This window comes from Leptosomus discolor, chromosome 1 (genome assembly GCF_034619465.1).
Source record: "Leptosomus discolor isolate bLepDis1 chromosome 1, bLepDis1.hap2, whole genome shotgun sequence".
NCBI classification, from domain to species: domain Eukaryota; kingdom Metazoa; phylum Chordata; class Aves; order Leptosomiformes; family Leptosomidae; genus Leptosomus; species Leptosomus discolor.
The window spans coordinates 149981298-150003602 of NC_141391.1; the positions used below are offsets into that span (position 1 = coordinate 149981298).

Below are 22305 nucleotides of genomic sequence, written 5' to 3' on the forward strand. Positions count from 1 at the left end.
AGTATCTCCTGTGCTGAAGATACTGGGTTGATTCCAGAGGCCATCCACCAATCTCCATGATGTATGCAAGGCAGCACTTGTTAAAAGTCAGACTGTAAATAATGCTGATCTTGTTGATATTCACTTGGCATTCATGAATATGTTTCTGAGTTAGTGAGGTGCTTTGTGGCTGGGCCATTGAAACAGTTGTTGCAATCAAGGTCACTGGCACAACTGCGAGAGGCAGCTGTTAAAACCCTTTCCAAAAGGTGGTGGTCCCCTGGTCTGCTGTGACTGAGCTTGGGCTGGCTGCCCCAAATGTCATGGCACGGACTGAAATGCTGAGTTCATTCAGATTGTCTTAGTACCTTGGCTAAGCTATTCCCACAGCCTGGTTCACCACAGTATCCATGAGACAGAAAAACTGGCACTAATTTGCCAGCTATCCCAGTTGACATGCCACTTTATCCCCTGGATCAGACCAGCATACAGCAGTTCTTAAAGGACACAGCTCATGTAGTCACATGCAGAAGGGCAATTTCTAGATGTTAAGTGTTTTATTGAGGTCACTTTTACCAAAACATGAGACCTGCGACAGACTCCAAAGTAGCCTGTAATGACACAGTCCACACAGAATAAAAGACAAGGATGGACAAAAGTGGCAAGACAGAAGGAAGAAGCGAAATACTCAGAGCTGTTATAAACACAGTCCTCAGAAATGGCATTCTGGCCCCTATGGGTTAGAAGATTTCGGATTATCCCTTATCTCTTTCTAATGAAAGCTCAAAGAAGTGATTACAGAGCAAGCATTAGAAAATAAGCAGAATAGAGGCAGTATTATTGATTGGCAATTCAACAAGTAGGGAACATAGCTCTTCTCAATGCCACCACTAAGGATATGAAAGAAATAATTAACGACAATTGCAGGGGAGGGAAGAGTTAAGGAATATCCTCTTATTATCCATATTAGAACAAACCAGTCGCAAACTACAAGCCAAAGACTCCCAGGTTAGTTTACAGATCCAGAAAGAGCTTAAAGTGGGTGCAAAACAGATGACCCACTTGGGAAGAAAAAATTCCTATGCATTAAAGGAAGAAATAACAAGAAAAAAAATCATTGAGGTTCCTAAGGAAGCAAATGCCGTCCGTGGTGCCACAGAAGTCAATTAGATAGCTTTCAGCTACACTGACGGACCAGTCTCCTGAGGTATTAAAAAAAAAAAAGAAAAGGAAAAAGAATCTCTTGGGGCATAGGCAAGAGAAGAGATACTGTTTTTGTTCCTCCTCACTTTCTGGCACCTTTGTCCATGTCGAAAAAATAATAAAAAAACCCCCCTACGTTATAAGAAAAAGCAATTAAAATTTTTTCAAGAGACAATAGCAGCATACAAAACACCTCCCAATGAGAAATGTGATAAAGTCATCGAAACTTTTTGTGCCATCACATTAGAAAAATAACAAAAAAGTAATAACAGAACAGTGAAGAATGAGTTTCACCCAAAGAAATGTTTAACAGCAGGAGCTTTTCTGGATTATTTTAGTTGAATGTACACATCCATGTCACACCATCACTTCTTACTTAAAAACAGCTGCAGAAGGCTCCTGCTGTGGCTGCTGCCGTTAGCTGAAGCTCTGATCTTCCTGTCTTGATACAAGTCATCAAGTTGCATTTCCTGCTGGAATTAAAGTGGCAGCCCCTAGGGACTATGCAGCTGCCCAATTTATAACAGGGAGAATCTGAAGCTAGCACCGTTTTTTTTTTTTCCAAACGGCTTAATTTTTATTTATTTATTTTTTAAAACCTTAAACTCTATTAAGAGCTTTCTCCTTCCCAACTTCCCAGGTATTTGCATTTTGAAACAATTAGAAGAAAACATAGACATTTCAAGGCCTGTGCACAAAAGCTAGAGGCTGGAAAAATGTATGGGTAAACTCACTGGCATCAAACCAGACTCTGCCTAGAGCATAAAACTGAGCCGAGAGATCAAACAAAAAGCTTCAAGGATATTAGTTATTGCATAGTTAGTAGTTAGATGGTACGGATGGTATACAAATGCTATGAAGGGTATTTATAAAACAATGAAAGCTGCAGAACATGGCACGAAAGTACTTTGGGTCAGAGCAAAAAGAGGAGAGTGAATGCTCAAACCACTGGTGTCAGGCAAGGACAGCTACAGGGTCACCACTAAAGACGCTAGAAGCCAGAAATGCAGACTACCGTCTTTTTTGTTCCGTTGTTCTACAGTGCTTAACATGGCAAGAACCAGATCAATGAATGAAAAGTGTTCCTAACAGATACGATAGGTTATGATAAATAAGAGTTTGCAGAAGATCATGTGGCATCCCGTTAAGTATATCCATATATATCCATAAATCAAAGAAAGCCTTAAGTCACCAGACATTCAACACTCAACAATCAAGCAGGGTAAAAAAAGAGTTTCTCTCGTATATAATTCTTTTTTTAAAAAAAAAATCTGTCATAAGGAATACCAAAACCAAGGCAAAGTCACTCTACTTCAAAACCAAGAATCACAGAACCCTACAAAAGTATTAATCTCTTTTTTTTCCCAAAGAATAAAATCAAATCAGACCAGAGTATGTTAAATTGTGCATTAAAAGGCCTCTCAACTAACTTCCACTTCCAAAATTACTTGAGAGCACATTATAATTAGCAAAGGTATGTGACAGTTTTATACCCCTCTATGATGCATGATTAAAGCCAGGCAGCCCAGCTCCGCTGCAAGTTCTGCACGCCGTCAAAACAGATGTGACAAGAACTACAAGCTGCTCCGAGACAGACTGTGAGAAAGCATAGGCAGATAACATTTTGGCCAGCAAAGAGGTAAAACATGATACAAAACTAATTAAACCTCAAAACCCCTTTGAGAGGTAGGTAAACTACGTTTATATCAGGTTATACAGAAGCATCCTATGCTCAAGCCACAGTGCTCCAGCCCAAGATTAAGGGCGAGAACAAGCGCCTACCTTTGTCTCTGAGGTGCTACAGGGAGCAAAGTTTACAACCTAAAGATTAACAGCTCACAGCCTCGGCACGAGGATGCAGAGCACAAATGACTGCAGAAATGGCTCTGTAACGCCGCCGTGATGATCTGCGAAACTGCTGAATTTTTTCCCACGCAAGACAGATACTATTGCCTATCTGCAACAGAAAAATACGAAGTCCTGGCCCATCATGAAAAGCCAAACCTAAACTCCGCGCAAATTCTGCCCCTTATATTTGCACATCTTTGTCCACTGAGCACTCAAAAAAATCCATTAGAGGCTCAACTCCTTACTGTTAACCGGGGACAAACTAGGTACGGTAGGGAAGCTGTGCAACAGCCAAGGCCTATGCCTCTTGAACTTGGGTTAGAGGGAACAAAGGTGTTGGAAATAAATGTGTAAGGAACAAGGAGGATTTTAGGCTTTAAAAACACACATTCATTTTGGATAAATATTCCATGGTTTCTAAGTGTGAAACAAATAGTGGGGCAAGTTTATTTCTGAGAACTGTATTGAAGCCATCATTTTTATTCTACAGATTTCCATATTTAGACTACATCTTAACGCTTCTTCCTTTGTAATATCCCTCTGCAAATAGCACTTTTCCCTTGATTTCCAGGTATCCTCCCAAATTTTTTCCTCTGCAGCGCTTCAGAGCCCCGCTCCCCAACATCCCACTGGCTCCAGGCAGTTTTCATGATATATTCCTTCAGCCATTTCCACCGCGCTGCTCCTGTTGTGCTCTTTTCCCCATCTCCTCTGCAGAAATTACTTTTCTTATTATTCACTTGCCCATGAGGTAGTCCCCTTCTACAGGAGGCAGAAGAAAGGGCACAGCTTGTTTCTCCTTCAGTCACCTCATGTTTTCCCTAGTACAACTGTTTGGGTGAGGTGTAAGTTCTCACAACTTCACTACACGATTTCACACCCCTCCTTCCCTATGGCACCCCCCGTACATGGACAGACACACAGCAACAGCTACATAGGTACCTACCTATGCTGCATATGCACTCTGACTGGGCTGCACAAAGCCACGGTTGAGTTACCAGCTCTTCCTTCTGCGATAACATTAAGTCCTTGCAGCTTTTGCATCTCAGAGTTAACCAAAGCTGTATTTGCACAGGCACAAACTGGGACCTACATGCCATACTGAGTAACTACACATCGTTGAGCTGCCAGGTACATCGTGTAATGGCGCATGAGTATGTATACCCGTGTGTCCATGTGTAACCTTCCCCAGACAGGCAGACAACTTGCTAATGCCCAATGACTCACCCATGATTCATCCCTGGATTTTGTTAGTTAGAACCGCTGAGAAAGAGGAGGCAATTAAACAGCGCAATTGCTAAGCGGACACTCAGATCTGAAGAGTTTAGGAGAACTTCACGAAGTGGAATTTATGAAATTTATCAAAGACATATCTTCCACTGCTTCTGCAAGGGTGAGCTGGTTAAAGTAGGCAAAACACTTAAGACACTACTTTCTGGTGTTTCTAGTATGAAGAAATAAACTTGCTACATGTTTATAAACAAGGTTATACTGCTCTGTGGCTATTTTGATGAAGGAGGTATACATGATTGAAATCCCTTTACAATCAAGATTCTCATCACCTCAGTTTCATTCAGAGACAGTAAAAGCAATGCAGCTTCCTGGTTCAGGTCCTGATACCCACTTATGCTGAATGTCAACACAGCAACGCAAGAGAACCTACTTAAGTGGCAGATATATATATAAAAAAAATGACAAATTTTGTTGAACATAATCAGTTAATTAGAAATAGAGCTTTCAATGTAAGCACCTATGGTTATGCCCATGCACCAGCCTAAGCCTCTGCACAACAGAGGAATCTCAGGGAGAAGGACTGCTTAACAGCACTTCTAAGCAACTGCAAGTGTTGCCAAGCTGTCTTCATCTCCGCAATTATGCTTCGCTATTAACATGATTCACAGAACAACAAATAAAACACACTGCACAAGCCTTTGTTATCACTGGGAGCACATTGCGTGAGTGGCAATTCTCTAAAGAATGATGTTCTACAGATGTCTCAATTTGGGAGGCTACTTTGGTGGACACTAATAAAGTGTCTCTGGACATCGAAACACCAAGACAACATGTCAAATCACTTTCCAGCATCCTGCAACTGAACTGATTCCAATACTCCTCTTAGAAATGAGAGAATAGTTACAATTTGCCCTCTGTAAATCAATGGGATCTTCCATGCAAGTGAGGTGGCTGCAGAGGAGCAAGTTTTATTCTATGCAACATATATAAAATGTTGAAAACCTATGTGATGACTTAAAGACTTAGTGTGATATCACTAATTTGACCAAATAGAGTGCAGAGCGTAACAGCAGATGTGAATGTTCACTGTGCACGCTAGTGCTACAGCAGAGCATTAAGCACATTTGCACGGGATCTGAACAAAGAAGTTTGCTTAACAATGGGTCTGTAAAATTAAAAACCTGCAACTGAGCCCAAGAAGAGCCGAAATTCCCTTCCACTTGGTGAAGCATCTGGCCTGATTGCTGGTGGCTGCCGATCACTGCCATGTCATCACTCCAAAGCTGCGAAACATCCCCACGACTGTGTTAATTAGCTTCCCTTGCAAAGCGCTTAAGCCACAGAGCGAGGTTACTCACGTGATGTCTCTGCGCTGATAGCAACCTTGAAGAAGGCAGGCGATCAGGTCGCTGATAAATTCCACATCATCCCTGTGAAGAGCAGCTTCCAGTTCCTAATGAAGAGAAAAAAAAATTCCAACCATCAAACTAATTCCTTAAAATTTACTGCTAGCTGATCAGGACCAAAAGGACCCAAGCAGCCTCAAGTACCTATAGAGCAGCAGAGCATACACTGGGTAAGTCGACCTTCCCCATCATTAAAAATACTGCTACTACTACCTCTTCATTGCAAGAGTTTATGGGAAGACATTGAAAGGCTTTTTACTAAATGTCAGTCTCCAGCCAGAAGACTAATGCTTTTGTCTGGAAACAGAAAAATAGGGTTCAGTGAGGTTGAGATACTACAGCCTAATAAGAAAGTCATGATTTCTCCCATGTTCAGCTGATGGGCAGGAATCAACAGTTTCATTCTTGTGTTTTGCTTTCCGCTCACTAAGGCTGGTGAGTTCATTTAAAAGATGTGCTCAGAAAGCGTGGCCCTAAAAGCCACTTACATAGAGAAGAAGCAGTTTCAGATGGATAGCCAGAAACGGCTGAAAGCTAGCAAGCAAATGCCTCAAAGAAAAGCAGGCTTTTTGATTATTTAACTTATTTCTCTTTCTCTCTTTTTTTTTGGACCCCACGCCAGTAGGAGAGAAGGAAAGGATGAAGGGATGTCAGACCTTACGACTCAAAACTTCAGCCCTTGATGAAGGAGTGGAAAGTATCCTGGCTTATTTTAGCAGGATGGAATCCACATAAAGGTGTGATGCAGGAACTGATCCACAAAAAGGATAAATTTCTGAAAAGTAGTTATTACGAATTTCACTCATGTTGTGAGAAGTATCTGTTTTTCAGCTAGCAATTTCAAGCTTTGTTTTCAAAACATTACCAGGTTAACTACAGCTTTCTTTATATGCCAGAAAATCATTCACGGTAAGAAAAATCCACTTCCTATAAGACTTATCATCATTAGTATACAGAACTTAACAAGATTTAATATGGATAAACAACATAAGCATAAGAAGCTATTCTTTTTCGGTTTCAGAATAAATAATGGATTGAATACAAACTCCTACTTGAATGTTACTCAACAGACTGTTACACAAATGGCTAAGCTAATGGCTACAGAATAAAGGTTAATGGCCAGAGAATAAAGGATAAACGTCTTGGCACTTACCCAATAAAGAAGAGAAAGTGCTTTTTTATTAGACCGCAGTAACTGCGGTAATAAAATTATTGATAACAGATTGCAGATTAAACACCGCTTGTAGGTTTTTATTGGAAATGTATTAATGGCATATTTTCATTATGAACACTGCTCTTATTTACTTCTTGCGCAACCCCCAAAGTGCTTCATGAGCGGAAGCCTGGCACGTGCCCTGTGAAGAATGTATTAAACACATCTATTATATGTGGAAACTCAAGGCAAGGAAAGGGTAGTGGGCAGCCAAAGCCTGACACAGCCTGCCATAGAGCTAAGAAAAGCCCCAAGAATCTCTGTTCTGGTCTCTAGACGACTACCTTGCTTAATGACAAGTCAACACAAAAACTGCAGTTGCTGCTTGCCATCCCTTGGAGAGAGTGATATTATTGTTGTATAAATAGTAATCACACTATATAAATAGCAATTACTGAGTGAATTCACTTGGTAAGTGGTTAGTATTCTGGAGGTGTTGACTTACTTTATTTGTAAATTACTTTAGCAGACATCTGCCTTCTAACAAAATATACCTGAGAGGTGGGAAAATACCCCACAAACTATGCAATGTGCTAAAACATCCCAGGTGTGTTACCACAGTAAACTTGCAGCTTGTGAAAAATTCTATGTTAGGACCCAGAATAAGGAGGTGAGAGTAAGTCTCAAGGATGTTCCCCCCCATTCAGCCTCTCCCTCATCCACATACACTTGTGCACTAAAGCTGTCAGTCAGCAGCCTGTCTCTGCTAGGATGTGACATCCTTTTGCATGAAGGAATATTTAAACTGCTTCCCAGGAGCCTTTTCAGCCTGCTGTTTGACTAACACTCCTTAAGCAGTGGCCACAACCGGCTCAGATAGCCCCTATCTGCAGCCATTGTTTTCCAGGCCCGGGAGTGACCTTTACATTTTTGGAGCTGGTGGGTCACCCTGGGAGCTGGGGGACATTCCGTGAGCACTGGGAAGGGATCCACCAGTCTTCCTCAAAACACCTGGCTGGGTAGTTTTCCCCTTTTCTTGCCACCTCCTCTCTCCCAGGCAGGTGTTCCTTGTCCTTGCCTTCATGGCAGGTACAGCACCGATTTGGGGACCTGACCTGCTCGCAGACGGATCTCGCAGATGTTGGCTAACAGGGGCACTGGGCACATGGACTGACATGGGGCTGGGTGCAGAGTCCCGGCACCATGCTGGGTTAAGGGGCTCTGGCACAAGTCAGGATTAAGCAGCACACACACAGCATAGGCTAACAAAGGTCCATCAGCAGACTTGAGGCTGTTGGCACCTTCAGAGAAAGGCACTTGCACCACACTCCCCAATGCCACGGGTGCTGCAGGTAGCCCACTCTGGCCCCGACCAGCAGTCACACCTTGTGCCAACAGGTTATGGTAAAGGAACAGTCCAAGTATTACTGTGATTATTTTTCTTGGAAAAAAAAAGATACCGATATTGTTCTGTAAAGTTTTTGCCTACTGTTTTTTCTGTTGCTGCTTGAGAGGGAGCAAGAGCAGCAAGAGGTGCTTTAACTTCCCAGGGCTGGGTCCATTGGACCTGTTCAACTGAGTGTCACGGTTTTCTATCCCACTGGATTCTCCAGCTTTCTGCCCCAAAACACCCAAATCCTGGACTTTTCCCACATGCCCAGGGTGCTGTGGGAACGTCAAGGACCAGGAGAATGCAACGCAAATCTTAACGTCTCAGAACCACAAACAAAGAGTTAGGATTCCCTTGGGTTTTCACCTAACGCTGCAGCCCACATTTTGCAGGAGGAGGAACAAACTTTGTTTTTCCAGCCCTTTGCCTCCAACAACAGACGGCCAGCAAAGCGGCACGGTGCTTGAGCGGCACATCTGAGCAGAGGTGGCCGAAGTGACGCCAGGGACTCCCAGGAGAAAGAGCCACCAAATTCCGCGCCCCCCCCCCCCTCCCCGCCCCCGGTCCTCAGGGCAAATCCTGCCCCGGGCGCTCATCCACACGCTCCTTCAGCAGCCTGGCCAAGGCGAGCGGCTGGGCTTCCTCCCTGCCACCATCCCCCCCACGCTTCCAACCCTTTTGTTTTTCCCCTTTTCTCTTTGAGCACTGAGCTGTGAGCACAGAAATCTGAACCTTGCCAAAACGCTTTGGGGACGGCACAGAAAGGAAGCAGAAGAGGCAGCAAATCAGCAGAGGAAGCGGGGGGGGACACACACACACATCTCCTCCTCCTCCTCTAGCTGGAGAGAGCAACAGACAGGAGAAAAGCAGGATTCTCCCCCTCTCCAGCTGGCGTCACACCTCATTAGGGAAAAGCCTGTTTAACGTCTTTCCCTCCCCCCAGCCCAGGACTAAATCCCCCCTGAATCAGGCAAGGGCTGTCGGGAAGAGGCGGCCGCTGGAGCAAGGGTGACCACCTCGCCCGGGAGAAGCGCTGGCCCGAAGCAGGGTTAGCCAGGGCGGGCAAGAGGGCACCGACCCGTCACTCCCTGCTCCCTGGGAAAATAGCTGGCAGGGTGGGCTGTGAGAGAAGGGCCCGCTGCCCCACGCCTGCCTGCCCCACGCCAGGCACTCTGGCAGGTATGGTTAACCCCACCGGTGCGCTGCTGGCCAAGGGCTGAGTCTGAAACAACTGCTTCAGAGCTGCTGCGAGCATGTGTTAAACCTCAATATCACCTGCTTTGTGTTGCAATTGTTACTTCGGTCTGCTCCTGACAGCACCCAAGTGCTGTGGCCCTCTGGGCACACGGCGACCCAAGCCCCGTGCTGCCCAAAGTATGCTCCTCGGTGTCTGCCCAGATTTTTGAGAGGAAAGACAGTTGACTTCCCAGGTAAAAATAAACGAATGAGTCCACAACCATGACAGCAGTGACACCACTGTCACCAACACCAGCGCAGAGGTGACAGTGGGGCTGCTGCATGCGCTGGCTTTTTGAGCTATGGAAAGCAACCGCTCAGACTAGATCCTAGCAAGCTGTCTGCATGGAGGGATCATCACAAAGTTTGGGGCCCTCATTTCAGAAGAGAGGCTCCTCCAAAACTGCAGGGAAGCCCAGCACATGCAAGAGCCCAGCATGAGCAGGCTGAGTGCTGAGGTACAGGACTACAGTTTAAAGGCTTCCTCTGTGCTGGAGCTGAATCATCTACAACCAAATCTGATGGACATAACCAGTTTAAGCACAGCTAAGCCTTGTCCAAGTTAGCCATCAGTTTAAAAACCCCAATCCCTTCAGCTCTATTTCCATACCGCTGCTGTTATCAGCTTTCCATTGCAATGCTCCCAAGTGACTCAACAGGCTTTTGCAGAGGCTTTAGGAGCTCACCAAAAGCTACCAGCGGGCCATGCTGAGCCAGCCCCAACCCATGCACTGAAATTTCAATGCGGTCACTGAATCGAGTCAGGTTGTTCTTTTCCCCTCACAGATAATTAATGACAACAGGTACCTGGGCAAGAGTCTGGCAAATTCATGCGAAGGAGTACAGTTATGAGGACTGGGCAGGAAGGCGAGAATTCAACTGCAAGTCTGAAATGCTTCCAACAAGCTCTGTTTATACTTGTGCTGTGTGAAGCTGGTGCGCATGCTTCACATCTCTGGCTAGGAGCTCCTGCTGTCCTCCCCACCAGAGAGCCAGCTGCCCCAGGAAGATGCAGGGACTTGGGGAGAGATCACTGCTCCCCTCAACATGTCCCAGAGACGACGTGTCCTTTCAGCCACAGAGCACACCCAGATGATTCACCCCAAGCAGCAGCAGAAGGCCAATGCAATGAACAGCAGGACACAGTCCTGCAGCTGAGGTGACAGGATCCAGCTACACCACGAGCAAGTTGCTCTGCCAACCCCCACAATTCAGCTTGTTGCTCTGTTGCTGCGGTCAGTCCCTAGGACGTACTCAGCACGCCTGAAAAAAACACACCCCCACCTAGCAGTCAGAGTGCTCCCTGCTTGTGATTGCTCCTGTCACACAAATAGTTTTCAAAATGACACCTACTGAGAGTGCCTTGCTCTGCATCACAAGCCAGGAGGGCATTGCGGGGAGTTCAGGGTATTCCTATGGCCACAATACCCTAGGAAAGCAAACAGCAGTGGGTTTAGATGGCTGCTGTAAAGTCAGAAAGAAGTTAGGCCTCCTGATGCCGATGGGAGTCTCCCAGCCGCATTACTTTCATTTTAAGCGGCTAGTTGGAGACACCGCCCATGATCCAAGTCTGCAGCTGGACGCGCCTCTCCCAGCTTCCCCACAGTCCTGCAGGAGCCCGCACGCTGCCCTTTCTGTCTATGATGTCCCAAGGCTTTATGGCTTCCTGAGCCAAAAGGGCTCTCGACTTCTCCACTCCCCTTGCCACTGCAGGGAGAGTGAGTGCTGAACGCCTGCCCTGTGCTCCTGGCAGCAAGGACCAAGCCAGCAGTTCTCCTCAAGGAAACATCATCATCCTCACCTCCTGGGGACCATGAGCTCAGGGGGAGACAAGCTGGCCTTCTACAGTAGCTTCGGAGGCATGATGTGAAGAGGTTTAATGAAACTCGGCACCACGGTGGTCCTAGCTCTTCTCTGAGCTGCCAGACTGGTGTGTGCAAGGGCAAGGGATGAAAAGCAAACACCTGAGGCAGGAGAAAAGCTACCCTGTCAGAAGAAGCCTATTGTTTGGTGAGGGGGAAAAAGCAAGAGCAGCAGAGGTATTCTCTTTTCTTGTTTCTTCCCCCTTAATGTCTCTCAGTGACTTCTGAGATCTCTACCTCCCTTGACTTTCTGGGGGCAGACTTTGAAGGCTGTTTCAAGCACATTGTAAATAGAGGCATAATGTTACTCCAGGGCTAAGCAGAGGTGTGAGATGACAGCTTGGTATGAGGGAGATGGTTATAAACAGAAAGCCAGGCAGAATTTGTCGTATTGCCTCCACATTACGGCTGTTTGCAAAGAACAAATCCCACGTAGTCCCCACCCCGTGCCAGTAGCACGACAGGTAACATCAACCATCCTCTCCGCCAGCAGCTCCCTTCAGCTGTGAAAAGGGATGCACAAACATTGAATTCTGCTCAGTTCAGCCCAAGTAGTTTTGAAAACGCAAACTCTTTCCAATGCTGATGGGCATATTTTTGGTCTGGCTAGAATTTTCTAGGCTTGGTTTATAGGTGTACTCCAGTTTTGCCCTCCTTTAGGCTTTCTATCAGGATGCTTAAAAATCTGAGACCACCATGCTATCTATCTACCACCTGTCCCACTCACCAGAACAGTTGTGACTTCTTGTTCTCTATCCATGTTAACCTGCTGCCTGATCTCTCATTTGGGACAGGGACCTTCCCCTGTTTGCACAACATGCCACTGCTTGCTCTCCAACTGGAATTTTTCACTGCTGTGTAATACAAACAAATACGAGCAGTTCATGCTGGGTGGCTAAACTGTCCTGAAAAGAGATTTCAGACTGATCATCCAGTCTCCCTCATGCCCCATAGCAGTGCACTGGTGATAAAATTTTCCTCTCCTCCTAGCTCATCAGTGCAAGTGACGTGGGACAAGAACTACATTCGTGAATTTTATACATTGTCAGCACTTAAAAGATGTAAAACTACTACTCGTTCCATTTCTATCCCCTGCAAAGTACCTTTTCAGATGGATAGGGTACATCTGAAGCTCTGAAGTAACAAGCGATTAGTTTCTGTTTAATAGTTAGACATTAGTATTTTATGCCTCTAGAGCAGCTTTCATCCTAGAGCACCAAAGCATTTGAAGAACATTCAGCAAAGCCTTGCAGCACCTGTGAAGGAAGGGGAGGCATACACCCACATGCAGAGCAATTTTACAGATGGAGAAACTAACACAAGCCCCAGCATCCTTACCAGGGACATGCTTCATTCAGTGGCGAGGCTGAGAGAGAACCTATAAGGCTTGACACTTGATGCCACTGCCATCGTCCTTCTTTTTCAGCCGCTTTATTAGCAGCCAAAGCATTTGGTGATCGTGCTATTTCCCATGAAAGGATCATTTCTCCCTTTCAAAATAATCCCCTCTTCCTTCAGAGCAGATAATCTACACCATTTACCATAAGCCAGTTATGCTGGCTGAGGGGCAAGCACCGCACTGGGCACTGAGCTGGCTTTGCATGGGAGAGAGACAGAAATCTCAGGCTCAGCAGAACTGATGGTCTCCAGACCTCTTGCAGACCCCATGGAAGTCTTCCAAGAGGCCTGCGAGGGGCAATTAAGAAAAGCAAGCTTAAGACCAGTCTGCTTGACTTTCTAATCAGAGGTCCATGCCTTCACAGGGGAAGTTCTGGGGTAGCACCCTTCAAAAAACCCAAACCAAAACACCCCCCCAAAGTGGCTGACCACTATTGCCCAAGCCACAAGTTCAACTCCTCTAGCTGAAAATAACCTCCAAACACAGCAGTGTGAGAGGAAACACAGTCTGCTTGAATTGCATCCTGTTTGCCTCACCCTCAGAAAGATGTAATTCATTATCACCTAGAAAGGATTTCTCCCAGTAGCTGCTGCGCTTGTACGGAGTATCAAATGTATTCAGACTGTTAAACCACTTGTAGATTGTGCTTGTTTAGGCTTTTCGATTCTTTTGCTGGGAAGACAGGCTAAGCAAAGTGGTGAGTAGATCGCTAGAGATGAAGACCATTCTGACACTAACCCATAGTAACATATAGATTACATATTGTTAAGCTCTCACAGTCCCATGCCAGTAGTACCTTCCTGTTAAAACCAAACCAAAACAGCCCCAAATTCCCTCTCTCCGCAAATGCTGGATTGGGCATTTCCATTTATGGGCTAAGCACTACCAGCAGCTAAAACCTGAAAATTTTAGCAACTGTTTTCATAGCGCCTTGGGTGAGCCCAGTCACGTTGGCAGGGAACAGCGTCAGCACGGCTCTACCTGTTCTGATGTTGTTTCTGGAAACAACATCACTGGGTTAGCTATGGTCCCTTCCCAGACAATTCTGCTGCACGATAAATAAAGAACAGCTGATCCTGCCGTGTCACCATCTCCCGCAGTAAGAGGCTTCCTGGGTACCTAGTGGGAGTTCTGCTAAGCTTTTAAGCCCATTGGCAACGTGGGGAACAGTCTGTAGCGCCAAAGCCAAGAGGCTCGAAGTAATAATCCGATTTCAAAGCTCCTCCTCCTCTCCAGCCAAAGGCAGCAAGGGAGGATGAGATCAGACTGTAGATGCTCCTCATTTTAGGTCTGGCCATTGCACTCATCTGCTCAGCATGAGCACAGGGAAGGGAAAGGATGAGCACCAAAATCTGGAATGGATTGCTTGGCTGAAGTTTCTGCAAAGATTTCCAGACTCACTGGGAAAATAATTTTTTTTAAGCGGATTTTCGCTGCTCTCAGTATAGCCAGACTGGCCCACCTAAGGCAACCTCCACTTTCCCAGTTCATGCACTGGACGGAACTCCTAGGGGATTTACTCCCTGCTATCACGCACTGCTGTTGCAACATGGCGTGCAAGCTGTGCAGCTGGTTTGCACTCGTGCCATGAAACTTCTCCTGTAACAGCAATGAGTGGTGCTTCAGCATTTACATTGCTCCCTCCCCCCCTCCAGGATGTTATTAACTACTGGTTGATAAGCAAGTAATGAAAAAAAAAAAAAACGTCTTCAGGGGCATTGAAATAAACAGAAAGCCCAGATCGCTGTTTAAGGATTCAGGTGATTCCCTTACATCCCTTCTGCCCCTCAAACAAAAATGACAACTTGCTTTTGAATGGGGGAGGAAAGGTCCCTGCTCACCCTTGCCTGAAAAAGCACGATGAAATAGTAAAATACATTAAGATATTTTTTTTTTTTTTTAAAAAAAAAAAAGGCTGTAAAGCCTTGCTTTTTCACTTTAATCTGATCTCCCCAGCCAGCTATTCTTCTGCCTCCCCTCCGATGCCACACGGAGCGCAGCCCACAGCGTACCCACCGCAAACAAACCCTGGCTGGCGGCTCAGCGGGGAGATAGGCCTTAAAGTGCTGTCGTCACTAAAAACTCTTCCTCCTTGCTCTAGGTCAGACAAAAGAAAAGCCACTGAGAGAGCCTGCAGCCACACACAGGTACCCCATGGGTTTCTACCACCGCGCGTGGCCAAGATAAATGATGGGTGAATTCTATCGCAGTGCTACGCTGAAATGCAAGTTCCAGCATTTTTTTTATCTATTAATTTAGCAAAGAAGAATTTGCAAAAGCATGAAATAGCTGCCTACCAGTATCAGCCCTGATGATGCAGCCAGCCAGCTACTCAGATGTGTGAACTGCCTGTTTGCAACCAGCTTAGTTTCAAGCCTAAGAATAAGTTTTAAAAACACACATCTATTCCACAGTGTAACAGTTTTGGAACCCTAACTAATATGTCTCTTTTGTACTCCTAGATAACTGTCTGCACTACTCTGGATAGCCAAAAGCATCACACCTTGCTTATCTATCAGACTCTCTGAGCTTATTCCGAGCTCATACACCTCAGACACACTTCAGTACAAAAATTAATGGCTTTTATACAATTTTTTAAATTACTGTAAGAAACACAGATGCTACCACCCTAATGAGAGATATATGCACTAAGGGACAGGCTTGTCATAGGAAATGGTGTTTCAAGCCTGTCGAATATCATAATGCGAGTCACAGCTCCTTACACAGCCCTGGCTTCATAACGCATGTCACCACAGGATCCAATGTCAAAATAAATACAAGAATGTACCTCTTCCAGTACTCACAACTCTACCTTCAGCCCCGTACAAAAAAATCTCTATTTCATCAGACACATGGAAAAGCTCCCCCAGAGCAATTAAAGCCTGGTTTGGGCTCAGAGCCTCTACCCGCAGTGACCACTATCTAGCACACCTTCCCCAGCAAGTCTCCATGCTTCCTCGGCTGTCCTGCTGGGCACACAGACCTGCCCTGCTCCGCTGAGCTGTCATCTCCCACAGCATGCTAGTGAAAACCCAAACACAGCCCAACTGGGTTGCCTGGTGACCGAGGTGGCAGCTCTTGGGGCTAGGAGCAGCTGGGAGACCGGGAGCCCCACAGGAATTTCCATTCCCTTCCCCACAGCTGGGGAAAGGCAGAAGGGAGAAGGGTCTGCTCAGAAAAACAAAGCAAAAAGCTGGCAGTGCTGGGGCTTTTTGGCTGAGTAAAGCGTAAAATCTCAGGAGCTGCTTCTTGCAACGTACTGCGAGTAACTTGACATTCCCCCATGTGTCACTGGTGCAACTGTCCTGACTAAGGTCCCTCAGCCAGAGGTGACCATGAACCACCACCTCCACCCGCATCTGGACGGCGCTCAGCTCACATGTGTGTTTGCCAAGGGAAACAATACAGAGCCCTTTGTGTGCTTAGGAGACGGACGCTCCGCGGTTTGCTCCACATCTGGCAATGCTGCTCTATAAAAAAGGTGATGGAGTGCTTGTAGCTCTCCTTCCAGAGCACAGGATGAATATCTTCTTCAACACATACCCTATACAGGAATTCTTCTCTAGCTTAATTTAATGTTGTCTTTATAGGCAATAAATTTGCAGATTGCTACAACACTTGGCTATTTACGCAGTAATAGTTTTATCTGCCAGAAACGGCAAATTATTGTTAATGTTAATTATTATTATGATGATGTTCATAAATATTAATGCTAACTACACTCTTAAAACACATATTATAAACAGCACGGTAATTTGAGAAGGGCAGTAAACTATTGCCCAGACACAGAGGAAACCAGGTCTATTGCTGTAACACTTATTCTACAGACATTAGTTGGAGTACCTTTTTCTCCTAAATACTTTCCTGCTATCCAGAATACGAAAAAAGAAAAAAAAAAAAAAAACCAACAGACTTGTTTAATTACATTTTGAAAAACAAAACAAAGGTCTGCTACATCTTGTAAACTGTAATAGCCCGCTTTGTTTCTGCAATCCAGTGCAGAAGTGATGACACTGGATTATCCAAAGGTCTGCACAAAATGCTTTGGTTGGATGAAATAGCTGATCTCCCTGAAGTGAGGAAAAAAAAAATACAGTAACAGATAATTATATAACCAGCTTGTAGAAGTGTTATTAGTAGAGCATGGGATCAGGAAAGCCCTGGCTTTTATTCTCACTTCATGCATTCAGTGATGAGAGTTCTGTCCATCTCTCCTCCCCCACCCAAAAGTTAGATAATCTTTAGCCAACCCTGTAAAACACTTGCAATCTTTGAGTAAAAGCAAGGCTGAGGTTAATGTACTGCTACTTCTCCAACATTCAGATGATGTGTTCTACCTTGATAACAGAATAAAATTGGAAAAAAAATTTCCTCTGCTGTTCAGATAAGGTAGCTGGAGGACTCAAGGGTAAACTCTAAAGTTCAACATTTTAGTCTGAAAGGACATTTCCAGTCACTGGCTACTGGAATTCAGATCTTCAGATCTTGACTAAGTGATAAAATGCAATAAAAAAGAGCGTTGCCAGAAGGTGTCTCTTTCTTTCAAGGAAGAAATGGGAACATTAGCCGTTCTGTACATTAACTAAGCATTGCAGAAAACCACACATGGACCTTGTTCTCAGTTACACACAGCTGGATGTCTCTGGAAATCTTTCTTCAGAAGTACAGTTTGGCTCCTCCTTTCTCAGGAATGACAGAGGCGAATCCAAGCAGGAGAAAAATTAAACTGGTGGCAACGGACCTTGAAGGTCTGACAGTGACCTGCAGCACTAAGGTCTTTGAAACCGCTTTCATTTGCCAGAACATAAATTAGATTCCTCACTAGGTACAGCACTGGGGTTAATGGGAGCTTTATAAAGCCTTCTTTGAATGTACAGATTATCCTTTTCAAAAAAGACTAATCTTGCGGTTTAAAGTACAGTACTGGGAGCCAGGAAACCTGTTCCCAGCTCTGTCAGACTGGGTGACTTCAGGCAACCCACTTGACTATTCCCTGCTCTTTTTCAATGAGCACAAAATAGAGACAAATACCTAAATCTCCTGTGAGGCTTAATATTTGTAAGACAATGAGAACCTGATTAACCATTCGTTGATCCCTCGAAGCAGAAAAGGATGGCAGGCCCTTTTATACACAAGCTTGCTCAAACCTCTCCAAGCAGTAAGTCTCACAGATAGCAGCAAGGACACCTGCACCACGCACTTCATACAAGCAAGAATCATAGAATGCATTGGGCTGGAAGGGACCTTTAAAGGTCAGTGAGTCCAACTCCCCTGCAGTGATCAGGGACATCTTTAGCTAGATCACGTTGCCCAGAACCCCATCAAGCCTGATCTTGAATGTCTCCAGGGATGGGGCAAACTGTTCCAGTGCTTTACCACCCTTACGGTAAAGAACTTCTTCCTTATATCCGATCTAAATCTACCCATTTCTAGTTTAAAGCCATCACCCCTCATCCTATTGCTACATGCCCTTGTAAACAGTCCCTCCCCACCTTCCCTGCAGGCCCCTTTAAGCACTGGAAGGCCGCTATAAGGTCTCTCCAGAGCCTTCTCTTTTCCATGCTGAACAACCCCAACTCTCTCAGCCTGTCCTCACAGGGGAGGTGCTCCAGTCCCCTGATCATTTTCATGGCCCTCCTCTGGACTTGCTCCAACAGGTCCTTGTCCTTCTTGTGTTGTGGGCCCCAGAGCTGAACACAGCACTGCAGGGGGGGCCTCACCAGAGCAGAGCAGAGGGGGTGAATCACCTCTCTTGATCTGCTGGCCACGCTTCTCTTGATACAGCCCAGGATTGATTGGCCTTCTGAGCTTCAAGCGCACATTGCGGGCTCATATCCAGCTTTTCACCCACCAGTACCCCCAAGACCTTCTCGGCAGGGCTGCCCTCTATCACATCATCCCCCAGCTTGTACTGATTATGAGGATTACCCCGGCCCAGGTGAAGGACCTTGCACTTGGCCTTGTTAATCCTGAATTACAACATTACCAATTACATTTTTTTCAGCAGTGAAGGAAATGTCTCATCCTGTCCAGCATTTGTCCAAAGGAGGTGCTGAAAAGAAGCAAAACTGAGGAACTAAGAAAAATTCAAGTTTAGGGAAAGCCATGCTGGCTAGTCAACTCAAAGAGCAGCTTTCCTCTGCATGATCTGATTTCACTGCAAGAATGTCAAAAACAACTTAAAGACAACAAAATAAATTAAATAAAAAAATAATTAAGCATTTCAAAGGTAAAATACAGAAAGCTACCAAAAGTGCCAAAAGACACAGAACATTCAGCACTGGGAACAAGGATCACTACTTTCCTTCCAAGAACAAATTCATCCTAGTCACCTCCACTGTGAAAACAAATACTGGCTTAGAGTCTACTCTCAGAAGGTGCCTGCCATTCCTCCCAAACTGTCATAGTTACATACCTTTTATATTTTAGTTTCCATGTATTTGTCTCCTTCAAACTTTTAAACAAAATGAGTATAAAACATTTGGGTGTAACACAGTCCCATGATTTCCAAACCTCCTTAAAAGAGGGCACACGGAGCCTTACTTGTGCTATGTACTATGACATTTCAGAGACATCTTTCAAGACTGAGCAGAGCTCTTTTCTGCACACACCAACATTTTGGTAGATGCATTCACATGCTGCTACTGTTCGAAACACCTGCTTGCTCACGAACACAGGTGACTCTGACCTGATCACTCCCAGAGACTCAATCCCACCATGTTGATGGGTGGTAACATTTCCTGTGGCTTGGCCTCGCTAATAAAGCTTTAGCAAGAGGAGTTCCAAAGACTATTTCCCAACTCGCTCCCTTCTAGCACGCAGAAATCTCAGGAAGTCGTTTTAACTCAATAACCTCCACCACACTTCCACCCAGTTGAAACAGAAGAAAGAAAGAAAAAAAAAAAATCACATCCTACTCCGCAGACTACAAAATTTGCTCATTCCAAGATTCTTGCACAGAAGAAAGTTGTCCAACCACAAGAATGTAACGTCACTTCCTTTTCCTCCAAAATAAATTTTGGTGTTGAAAAAATTCCTCATAAATGCTACTCTGAGCAGCCTCAGTCAAGAGAAGAGCACATCCACATCCAGCAATCAAGGAACAGCATTCAGGACTAACTCAGTATTGACGTCTAGCTGGGGTGCAAAGTTAGGAGTTTGCTTTCTTTCCTCCTGTCTGTCCACTGATCTGAGAACAAAGAAAAAAATCCAAAGATGCCCAGACTCACTTTCATATAAACTGAGATATCATAATTATTTTTCAAATAAAAAGCAAATTATTATATTTTTCTAACAGCACTTGCAAAAGAGCTAGAGTGGTTTGATCCAATGCTATTCATTCCTTCTAACACACATCCAACCTTTCAGGCACTCTGTGCTTATTGGCTATATGGAAGGTAAAGCAGCGAGGAGCACTAAAGGATTAATTCTCACAACAGCGGGAAGCAGGAGTCCTGGCTCTCGGGGGAGCTGAGTGGGGGAGAAGAGAGAAGGATGAGCATGCAGGCTGCATCCCTGGTCTTCGGACTTCCTTGCCATGATCTCACCTTCTGCCTAAAGCTATCTTAAAAGGGAGCTATCATGGAAAGGGTGCCCTGATGACTTAAATGCAAAAAGTGTTATGGGAATTTTGTTTTAAACCTGCAAAGACTACTAGAAGGGGTTATATGTGAGAGAAGTGCAAGGCATGGCTCAGTAGGAAAGGGAATAACTAAGGCACAAACAGCTCATAGTGTGTTTGTTGGGAGCCACGCAGTAGCTGAATAGATTTACGATTCCAATGTTTTAGTGTTGGTTATCAGTGATTAGCTCAAACTCTTAGAAAATCAGAGGGAGAGAAAGATTAAGCTTTTGTCTGCTCCAGCCTTCATCCTTCCTTCGCCTGGCAGCGGGGGTTACTGATTGTTTCAGTCCCTTTTTTAACATCAGAATGGCTCCAAGCCTCACTCACTAGAGAAGCAGATCACACTGCCAATATGACCATTAACATTAGATTCACCAGCTAATGATTTAAGTGCAACGTCATTTATTCAGGTACATCCTACGCAAGTATATTTGTAAGATTTGCTTATATGGGAACTTCTAAGTGTGGGTTTTTTTCTAACCATAGAGATCATTTGGGACACAGAAACAGCTGGCAAAGAGGGACTGGTTTTGTTAACTTTATCTTCAATCTCTGTATAAGCCCAGTAACATATACACAAAAGAACTTCATGCATCTTTATGGCATTTAACATCACAACAACCATGGGGGCATCTCACAGATAAGCTAAGTGACTTGCCCAAGATCACACAGGAAGCCAAATGCAGAGCACTAAAACGAAGCATAACAACTCTCAGACTAGACCTCTGACTATTGCAGCATTAATCTGCTTCTAATTCAGTTTAATTGAAATTAACACTTGGCTAACAGATTTATTCCAACCCACTATTACATGGTGTGGAGCTATACATTAGAGGGAGAGGTTCAGACTTTTCTGTGAATCACATCTCTACGTGTAAATGTAACGATGCAACCTTAAGGACAGTTTCATCCTCAGCACTTCCACAACCAGGGGACCTAAATGCTTCTGACCCTGAAAACCACACTGCAGCTATACTCTGTGGTTGTGGAGGACAGGGGAAAGAAAGACACTGATCCTGCCTCACTGCATCCCCAACTCAGACCAAGGTCCAAAGTCCATGCGGGAGCAACTGAACACAACATCCAATTTTTTAAACGCTCAGAGTCCGTAACAATCCCTTTTTGTTTAAACTGTAAGGGACCCTACACTTGTAGGAAAGAGAGAGGGAAATCAGAGTAAGTTAATAATCTGTAATGGTGATAAAGCAACTATAGGTTATACTGCTATAAAAACACAGAGTTCCCCCATATTACCTTGGTTGTGGTTAAAACACAACAGCAACACTAGAACTTGCACAGGAAGCACCCAGTGGCAGATTCCCCTCCTACAGATCCAGCCAGGACCACTCTGGACAAACGCTTACATGCTGACCCAGCGTACAGTGTAAGAAGCAAACACGACGTGCTTGGTACGTCTCCAATCTCATGTGTGTGTTCACTGCTTACAGAGTCCGTCTGTGTACAATCCAACACATCTGGAAGGCAAACAGGCTGCACAGCTGCACATCAGTGGTGCAGCGGGTCCGACACAGAGAAGGAACATCAGGCTTATTCTGCAGAAGTTACACAGATCGTCAGAGTGATTTCTATCCAAAAGCTCCCAGTCAGGAATGGAGGAGCCCCCAGACCTCCCTGGACTGACTGCCTCTTAAAATCTTGTGGTGCTGCTTTGCTTGAGATGCTGTGCACGGCGTGAGCAGATAAGGCTCTATTAACGTTAAGACACTTTTAAACAGAGCAAACTAGAACTAAACTTGGAATTAACTGGACTGGTGTAAAATTATACCTTAATGCACACAGAAACCAGATTAGAAGACAGATGGTGAAGAGGAAAGGAGAAAAAAAGAAGAGTGGATTGGATATACATATGTGGATTTACATTCTGTGAGCTTGGCACACATCTCAGAGGCATTTTTATTTCCAGGATAATAGAAAGTTGCCTGACAGTACTGGTACACCAGATAAGGGGAAA

At 44.9% G+C, this 22305-nt stretch overlaps 1 protein-coding gene across 1 annotated transcript in view; it reads right to left on the minus strand.

Moving 5' to 3' along the window:
- Positions 1-22305, minus strand: part of CECR2 (CECR2 histone acetyl-lysine reader) — a 98971-nt gene that overhangs the window by 42016 nt on the left and 34650 nt on the right. The window contains exon 2 of the mRNA XM_086461240.1: positions 5622-5716. Within this exon, the coding sequence (XP_086317366.1) occupies positions 5622-5716 (95 nt within the window). The remainder of the gene's footprint in view (positions 1-5621; positions 5717-22305) is intronic.